The sequence below is a fragment of the Tripterygium wilfordii genome, chromosome 11 (genome assembly GCF_013401445.1).
Source record: "Tripterygium wilfordii isolate XIE 37 chromosome 11, ASM1340144v1, whole genome shotgun sequence".
Taxonomy (NCBI): domain Eukaryota; kingdom Viridiplantae; phylum Streptophyta; class Magnoliopsida; order Celastrales; family Celastraceae; genus Tripterygium; species Tripterygium wilfordii.
Window position 1 is genome coordinate 716,077 of NC_052242.1, and position 9,354 is coordinate 725,430.

At 36.3% G+C, this 9,354-nt stretch overlaps 1 protein-coding gene across 2 annotated transcripts; it reads right to left on the reverse strand.

Annotated features, from left to right (window-relative positions):
* Positions 1–288: 288 nt before the first annotated feature.
* Positions 289–9,053, reverse strand: LOC120009717 (acyl-CoA-binding domain-containing protein 4-like). Of its 2 annotated transcripts, XM_038860406.1 has the most exons (18): positions 8,702–9,053; positions 7,907–7,977; positions 7,157–7,220; positions 7,004–7,075; positions 6,345–6,539; positions 6,187–6,264; positions 5,741–5,848; positions 5,536–5,602; positions 5,237–5,298; positions 4,706–4,845; positions 4,054–4,180; positions 3,862–3,976; positions 2,664–2,752; positions 2,369–2,452; positions 2,100–2,288; positions 1,624–1,779; positions 1,386–1,445; positions 289–844 (listed from the first exon to the last, which is right to left on the reverse strand). In XM_038860406.1, the coding sequence occupies exons 1-18, from the start codon at positions 8,864–8,866 to the stop codon at positions 656–658; spliced, it is 2,031 nt and encodes a 676-aa protein (XP_038716334.1). In that variant the 5' UTR covers positions 8,867–9,053; the 3' UTR covers positions 289–655. The 2 variants fall into 2 exon arrangements, with proteins under 2 accessions (XP_038716334.1, XP_038716335.1); XM_038860407.1 differs by lacking the exon at positions 7,157–7,220 and having other exon boundaries at positions 8,702–8,760.
* Between the last annotated feature and the right edge of the window lie 301 nt (positions 9,054–9,354).

Below are 9,354 nucleotides of genomic sequence, written 5' to 3' on the forward strand. Positions count from 1 at the left end.
CCCATTGATGTAAATCTTTTAAGGGCCCACCAGCAACTTCTCGAATAAAAGAAATGAATGCTGAAGTGGGCCTCGCCCTCTTTCAATGTCTGTTTTCAGTTCATTAGCCTAAAAATCTCCCATCATTTTTAAACACCGAAATATGTTTGGAGTTAGAACCAAACCTTCAACACACAAATACCTAACCGAATCGATTGTCAACCAAACCATCTCTTATTGTTGAGATCAAGTGAGAATGATCTTGACAAAACTATAATTAAGTAAATAATAAAAATATAAGGTATTCCCTTGAACAAGCTTCCCATCCTTTTCAATCCAATGATAACTATACCATTGGTGTACAAAAGATGATAAATTATGCTGAAGGTTACATAAAACCTATAAATCACAGAACCACATTTTCAGTGACAAACAATGCAAACCTATACTGGGCTCCAACAATTCATTACAATATGCATACACAAACTCTGAATGGTTTACATGAAAATATCCAACAAACCCCATTGATGGCTTCTTTTCTCTGACAAAACTTGATGCTTATTTCCATTGTGTAAAAAGAACTGGGTTATGCAAACAAAAAATATATATACCCAAAAAAGATGGATCAATAAGAACCACATCTAACAATTTCTAATTCAACTCTGCTCGAAAATTTTCATGATTCATCCAATTTTTGGTTGCCAGGTGTTCCGGCAATCCAACCCCAGACACCACTCGAGCTCTGCCTCTGTTTGGCTGATAAGGCAGCTTCTTCGGAAACAGCCATTTGTCGCTGTAAGAGTTCTAGCTCCTTTTGTAGTGTCTCCATGGCTTGGAGCTTTTGTCGTACTTCTGCAACATCAACCTGTCCATCCCAAGTGTAGTAGTCAGACTTCCCAGGTGTAGTAATCAGAATTCCCAAGTGTAAAATTACTATTGTAAATGAAATCTATATTAATTACAATATTTCGAGCATATAATGGTTTATTCAGCATATGGGCCTTTGGACAGATCACAAACAGATGAGACGGACAATGATGACACAGTCCCACTACCCCATTCTCATATCTGATGTAACCAATCAAATTTCAATCATTTCATATGCACAGTTTCATCCTTCTATAACACAAGCTTGACCTTGATCCACTTGTTCCAATTGATCCATAGAAAGGAAAGTTCCAATTGAGCTTAAGCTTCACTTTATGCTAATTTAATTGAGCTGAGCCCAAACAAATAAGAGTTAAGCTTGACTCAGGCTCAATTGCAGCCCTAGTGCCACTGCCAGTCAAAGAGAGCTCATCTATATGATAGAGTGCCCAGTTTTACTGACCATAATGTACCAAGTGCCCATGACAAGATGTCATACGGGAGAAAGTTGTATAAAGAAAGAAAATTTTTGCACGTACCTCTAATTTAAAACATCTCGACTGCTCAGAGGCAAGTTGACCACGTACAGATTGGAGCTCCTACAATGTCAAGAGGATAAATTATTTGCACATGATTCAATTCAGGGAAGGAGACATTTCAAGTGGAATTTCTGATTAGTGTTACAAATTTCACAAGATAATCTGCACCTCGTGTAGGTACATCAGTACACTCTTTAAGACCCACATTAGCTTCCTAATTGAAAGTCCAAGTAATTACCTTGCAGAGGTCCGTGTTACGAGTCTCAGCTTCAGCTAAATCTTGTTTTAATTGAAGCGTCTGCAATTTCTCCCTGCTTAATGAAGATTCCAGTTCTTCCTTCTCTGCCTTCAAGGTTGCCATGAGATGTTCGCTAGTTCCCTCACCTTTGGATTTCTGCATAAAATTCCAAATCTGAGTGGGAAGAAGGAAAAGAACAATACACTGTGCAATAGCAATTAAGTTATATCTGTCACTTGAAATAAAAGCAAACAAATGACCAACTATGTTTTGCGGCATTTTCATGGTAGAAAGTAGCTTTTTTAAGTAAAAGAACGAAGCCTAAGTAATCATATTCAAACTATGGGAAAACATTCATTGTATATCTGGAACGATCACAACAATATTCCTGAGAGAAGCACCACATGAAATACGTAATACAAAGCCACAAACACATGGATATCTAAAAAGTGAGTATGCTTTGCAATGTTACGTACTATGGGATCTGGATCAATATTATCCATCACAATTTCCCTTATCTTTCCTTCTTGTCCTACGTCAAATTCAGACTCCACATCTCTTGTAGGATTTGTGGCATTGTGAACAGCAGAAACACTGTCAGGCGCAGTACCCTCCAGTATCTTTGATGGCAAAGTTGATTTGTGGCTTGGTTTAAGAACACTGACCTAACAATAAGCCCAAAATAGAACAATAAAATATTGAGAATAGGAAAAACGTACATAAAAAAGTTGAAACTACTACTAACCTCATTGCTGTAACGTCCGTTATACCCTCCGAAAGATACAAGAATATCTTCACCATTGTAGGAGCTAACAGCCAAACTCAGACCCTGTATAAAAGAAAATCAGATGAATCAATTCCAGTCACCGAAAGTGTTCTTCTGATATGATGATGTGGATGAGAATAAGCTTCTCCGACTCATCTAGAAATGATAGGTTATACCATTATAGATACTTTTCATAAGCAGATGCCACAGGAAACCAATGCATTTATAAAGAAACTTTCAAGAATTCAACATATTGAAGCAATTGACCAAATACCTCACTGGCAATAGGAACACGCCCTTGAACAGTAGTAACAATGGACCAAACAAGTGTAGACATGTTGAGGACTACAGTTTCTGAAACCCCTGCACAAAGGACATGGGAAAGAAAAGTATACCACTTGCACAGAGTAGATTATGAGCAGTTTGAATAAAACCATGAGTACTAATGTTAGCTTTACAGAATATGTTGTCCAATCTAATTCATACTAAGCAGAACTAGAACGCCTTGTTAAATTATATATAGACAAGGTTTAAAAAAAAACGTTGGAGCTCATCAAACAACTTGTCAATTTGTCATGATATTAAGAATTCTGATCAAGGATATTTGGTTCAAAACTTCCAATGATACATAATTTTTCCAACAAATCCATCTCTCTGCAATAAAACAATCATACTCTTGAAAAGACAGAAATGGCAAAAATAAATCCCTTTTTTTCTGCTATGTCATGTCACTAAACCCATCAATCCCCTCATATTCATAATCAATAGTGTTGGACAGCAGTAAGCCTCATACTACTAGTGACTGCCTATTTATAGTTCTAAATTTCTAATTAGGCCCATCTCTCCATTCACAGATACTTATTATTAAGAGCATTCCCTTAAATGTTTTATTTGGGAAATTCCATTCATTTTTACATGAGTCGGTCGACAACACCCAATCAAGGAACTTTATAAACTACAGATTACTAAAATAAATAGATCAATAGACAAGGCCAATGTCACTAATTAGTGATAACAAATTGTCCTGACTTATATTTTTAACATTCCCTGCTTTATCAAAACGTACCTCTAAAACTGATAGATAAACCAAATATTGGAGGACGTAATTTAGAGTGCTATAGGTGACTATAGAAACCTAATATGCAAAGGTTGAGAAATTGAATAATAGAAGGTTTCTAAATCTATACAAATTTGGTGTCTTTGGCAGAGTATGGATTTGGTCTTAAATCTAACACAACACGAAACACATGCTGACCATCAACAAGATTCAACTGGACACGATTGATCAATATATTAAATATCCCAATAGAATTTTCTAGTTTTTTACAACTAAGTTGGGAATCAACAATAAAGACACAAAGCAGGAGACTTAGATGTGAATATTAATCACAAAGAATTTTCATAGCCGAATGGCGAATTGTATTCTGAAGCTGTAAATATCTACCATTTTTTTGAATGAATAAAATACATACCATTTTTATTGTCACCACCACCAACAATGAACCAGTTCTCCCCGACAGCCACACCTGCATGTCCAGCCCGTGGAGCTGGTATCTCGCCTTGTTGAGTGGGTCTCGACCATTCCATCTGAAGTAACCATAAAGATTGTATAGATGAATGGCAACTATATTTCAGAATAGTAAATTTAGGAGTGGTTATCTTACAGCCTGCAAATCGAGGACATGAAGATCATTGAAACAAGAGGAATGTGAGCCCCCGCCAAAGATAAGAAGATAGCGCTCCGCATGAACTGCAGCAGCATGATCAGACCTCGGAGAAGGAGGCACCCCCCTAAAAGAAAAAATGAGGACCAATTAGCATAGAAATTCTCAACCTAAAACTTAAGGAGAACAATACTTTCCATCAACCAATATACAACTTCATCCATTTATTGTCAAATCCTACGAGTCAAAATTAATTCAAACACAGGATGTCATTTTAGTTTTGAAAGTCAATCTTGATCACATTATGAAGTTATAAGTTATAGCCATATCCAAATCTCCAATGTTGCAAGCCCTGACGTGAAGCTAGGTTCAAGATCAAATATGAGAGAAATAACTTAAACCGTTATCATGGTACAAAGCACCACTCCTTGCAAAATAATAGAATGTCTCAAATAGAATCAATCAGTAGGCATTTTAAGTCAGAACCCTTTCCCCCTCCCAAGAAAAGAGAATCAGAATCATAGGTCACCATGTAATAGCAGAGTGCTAATCATATCTCAATACTCTTTAATTACAGCAAATGATCAAGGCCACACACCAAAAGAAAAAATAGTCGCAAGGTTTGTTTCCAAAGATCCAGAAATCAACTTACACAGCGTCTATTTCATCCCAAGTCAAGGTTTCTAAATCAAGTATGTGCAAGTCATTCAGTAAGGATCTTTTTGCATCTTGTCCACCGAAAATCACTAAACTTGTCCCAACTAGGGTAACCGATTGACCTCCACGTGAGACCTTCAATGCACAAGCAAATAAAATTGAGAAATTCATTGAATTGTTTGATAATTAATCAATATAATCAGAGATGTCATTAGAGAAAAGAGTCTACCCATGTAAATTACACCTCCATCAATTCAAATGTATGTTAAAAAATTCCCTCAAAGAAACTTAATCTAAGTTTCCATCAGTTTGAAAATATTAAGCTATTAACGCATCTCAGCTTAAGATTATGTGGCAAATCAAGCGTTATGGCAACTATAACCAACATCCATATACTTGGCTTTCAGATCCTTAAGTGTGTCACCAATATCCAAAACCAAAGCCTAATTCAATCCCCCAAGAAGCAGAATGACAGAAAATCATATGCCTCGGCCGAAAGATGGATAAAGAACAGCAAGCCATATACCGGTGGTCTCCCATAAGTCTTCAAGGTTGACCATTTGCCCGTTTGCAGATTAAATTCCTTCACTGTAAGGAGTCAAAGGCAAGCATAAGTGAAGTATCCCATTTAATCGAAAATCCGCTCAACCAAATCTAAAATGCTATTTTAATCGAAAATTGAGGATTGCGGAAGAATGAAGTATCCCATTTAATGCTTTTCTCTTAAATAAATAAATATAATAATAATAATAACAGTTAGAGTTCAATGATTCCTAGAACTGAGAAAAATATCAGCATTTAATGATTAAATATATAAACTTGTACCTTGGATAGTGTCCAAAGGATCCTTTGTATGTCCAGCAATAGACAAAAGGCTGTTATCCCATGGTATCTACAGGAAAATACAATTGAAAGGTGAGATATATCAACCATAATAGAACTCTTATCAGCATATAGATATTATGCTAAAGTGCATATAAATATTTCCAAGGGGTTAGACAATAGAAAAAATAATTAGTTTTATACTCACCAAGGCATGACCAGCACAAGGGGTTAATGGAGCTGGAGAGGAAGACTCCTCAGCTGCAATATTAGCAGCATCTACCTTTGACCAAGTCCAACTTCTCAAATCTAAAACCTGCCTCATGCCCAAGTTCAGAGGATGGATGCATAAATACCTTTTTTCTGATAAATTCAAAACAAGAACAAAAGAAGGAAAACACCACTACCATGCCAACAGAACAGTAAAAACTGATGACCCTTAATGTAATTTTACAGCAAAACCAATGAATAACTGGCTTTGAAAAGGGATACATATCCAGGAAATAAAAGGGAAATCTTACATGCACAAAATTATTATTCAGATTCAGAATATTCTAGCTATCAGTTATAATCTCAGGTATTTATATTAAGACTTCAGGTCCAAGTGCATTCAATATGTATGGCATACACATGTCCATGGGATAATTTACTCACATGAAGATCATTCAGATAGCGACCATTGTGATTTCCTCCATATACATACATCTTATCTTGAACAACTGCTGATCCATGCTGAATGGACAAATATAGTTCAGAAGAATAGAATAGTTTTCGATTGATCATAAACAAAATCACATAAAACAATCCAGTACCTCGTATCGGGCCTTTGGCCGCTGACCAGATATTGGAGGTGCAACCCATTGATCATAAATAACAATAGAACCAAGGCCTTCCAAGACAACATCTTTATCCTGAGTTTCCATCAGGTTTCCATTTTCAATAGCAATGGTCTTTGTTTCAGGATAGGCGTTCCCATTCTCCATGACAGGTTCGACTTTAGAATTATGCTATTACAAGAAAAATATTTATATAAATCCATAAAACATAAGCAAACTGATTGTAAGACTTAGAGATCAATAGAATGATGGTTGATGTCAATGGAATTCCAGTGAAGCTGCAGGGATGTATATGATACTTTTCGTGTTTATAATAGACATCCATTCCAATCCACGACATAGATTCTCCTTTGAAATCCATATCAATCTAAATTTACACTCTCCATTAGTCATACAGCATTAATATCCTATCCATTAAAAGTTACATTGTCATAGACTTTAGATAATGCCAGTAAATTCTTTTTTTGTATCAAAACACAGTATATACAACCATATAGTATATACATAGTAGCACAAAAGTTTTTTCAATGCTCCACACCATGTTCATTGACTACCATGAAATTATTTACAGCAATAAAATAATGCATTGCCATTGAAAAAAAAAACACAGAACATCAGTAGTTACAGGTCCTTACATTCATTTGCACATCTACAACAGGCTCTGCCACAGAGTTAGATGTTCTTGAATACCAACCTGGATCTTCCTCCTATTCAAAAGGAAACAAATATTTAGCTTAGGTTCAATATTAATTTAAGCTAACATAAACTTTGAATCTTGTGGGTATGACCTCCAAAATTTTCACAAAGAGACGCATTGCTTCAGTAGAAGCCATGTGTCCAAGCCCCTGCCAGCTGCATGTATACAAAAAGTGCTAACTCAACAAGGTGAAGATACTTCAATTAACAAATTTCAGATAATATGTGCTTGTCTAGAACAAATGGTCGAATGGTACCTAAATTTGTGCATGATATATGGCTCAAGGTGGATGTTAGTAATAGTGAAAACTGGAGGGGCAAAAGGGCAGATGGGTAGTTAAAAGTAACGCAGCCAACTACCTATATGGAGTGAAATATGAATATGCGTGTAAGAAGGATGGTTACGCTTTCTTCTTCACAGATTAGTCGATCTTGTCCTTGTAATCTGGTAACAATGTCATTCTCCGCAGTCCACGTGAATTTAATTAGATCTCCACCAAGACACTGTGATACCAATTTACCATATTGCTTCATCCTAGTAAACACTGTTTCCCTTACATTCTGTTATCATATTCTCTGCGGTAATCTTTGTTTTAAAATGAAATGCAGATTGCTGATCTGGTGGTATCAACTATCAAGGTAACACAAAAACCACCAAACATAAAAGCTATTTCCAAAATTATAAGGTGTCATACACTTAACAAGTTTTAAAGAGACAAACAGTATGCCGCTACTAAATTGTATAAACAGAAACCAATAGATTGCAGCAATAAATCCAGATACACATACAAGCATAAATATATTGAAAACAAATTATTTAGATACTTCTGAAATAAACTAACCTTTTCCATTTGCTTTGCTCTACGGCACTCCAAGCGCTAGGTTTTGGGACATTGCATGGTCCTACAATAGCCTACAATCACGTTCAAAATGAAAAAAAAATGTAAACACCAAATACTAAATGAGACTCTCAATACTGAATATCCCAAAAATTTCCATGACTCAGTAGACAAATTGAAAGAAACACTTAGTCCTAGCAGTAAATAAGCATGCACTACAGCAATTATAGAATTACTATCCAAACAAAAACATATATCTAGGGGTCAATGGGATCAAAATATATAAGAAAACCCCCTATTGAACTACAATTTAAACTTAATATCCCTCTCTTCCTTCAGCTAATAAAAATTACAGATACAGATCAAAAAGTTTCATTATCCCAACCTAAATCCAAATTACTCTCGAGGACCAAGAAAGGTCATACACAACCCATCCTGAAAATTTAGAGGAATGACAACCATGAGGGCCCAAACGCGATTGCCAGAAATCCTATAATCCCGACACAAATCACCACAAGAAATTTCGGTAGCCATTGAATAGGCTAATTCACACTAAACAAACAAATCAACTTGTAAATTCATAACGAACATTGCATCAACAATTCATCTCTTTAAAAAAATAGCCGGTGATGAGACACATAGTTCCGCGGGAAAAGAAATCAATGTGATTGAAAATTAGTAAAAGCCACTATTGCACACCAGAAATCAACAGCCGCTATTGGAGATCATTGGAGCCAATGATAACGTAAATGAAGATGAGAAGACAAAACCCAAGAGAGAGTGATACCGTAACGCTACCTGCTGGTACAAGGCGTAGAGGAGTAGAGCTGCGTCGTTTGAGAACCTGGAGGTGACATTTTTGGTGGAGGAATCAAGAGATCCATCGAAACCGGCGTACGAAGCCGCCGCGTAGAATCGTTCCGGGTACGCGAGGCCAGAGCTAGCCCTCGCCATCGAAGCCATTTCAGTCCCTCCCTCTCTATCCTATGCGTTTATTTCAAGAATCCTCGATTGAATCGCGACAGATTACTTGCTTCTCTTTCGGTTTCTGTGTGATCTGGTGTTGTGGTGTGATGTAATAGTGGTAACGGTGGTTTGTGCCTTCTCTCGGATCTCACCTTCGGCTTCTGATTCTCTCTCCTTTGAGTTTCTGAATTTAATATTAAAAATAGTAAATTCATTTAAAATGGGAGAAATTGTAGTTACCTCCCATGAGAATTCATTATGCTACATATTCCCCAACAGTCATCGATATTGCAATAGCGGAATAAATATGAAATAAATGCATATTTATAAAAAAAATAATATATTTGCTCTACACAATAATAATATGATCATTGATGACGTACGGATCCTCGACCACTTGGTTATCCGATTGCTCAATTTTGCTGACGTATTAGATGGTCAAACTGGAGATCAGGAGAAAACTTGAGTTTTGGGCCCTCCGAGAT

Coding starts and splice junctions, on each gene's coding strand:
- LOC120009717 (XM_038860406.1), bottom strand. CDS start 8,866: ATGGCTTCGATGGCGAGGGCTAGCTCTGGCCTCGCGTACCCGGAACGA. Junction 4,181..4,705: donor TGGGATGAAATAGACGCTGT/GTAAGTTGATTT, acceptor TTTTTCTTTTAG/GGGGGTGCCTCCTTCTCCGA. Junction 1,780..2,099: donor ATATTGATCCAGATCCCATA/GTACGTAACATT, acceptor AATTTTATGCAG/AAATCCAAAGGTGAGGGAAC.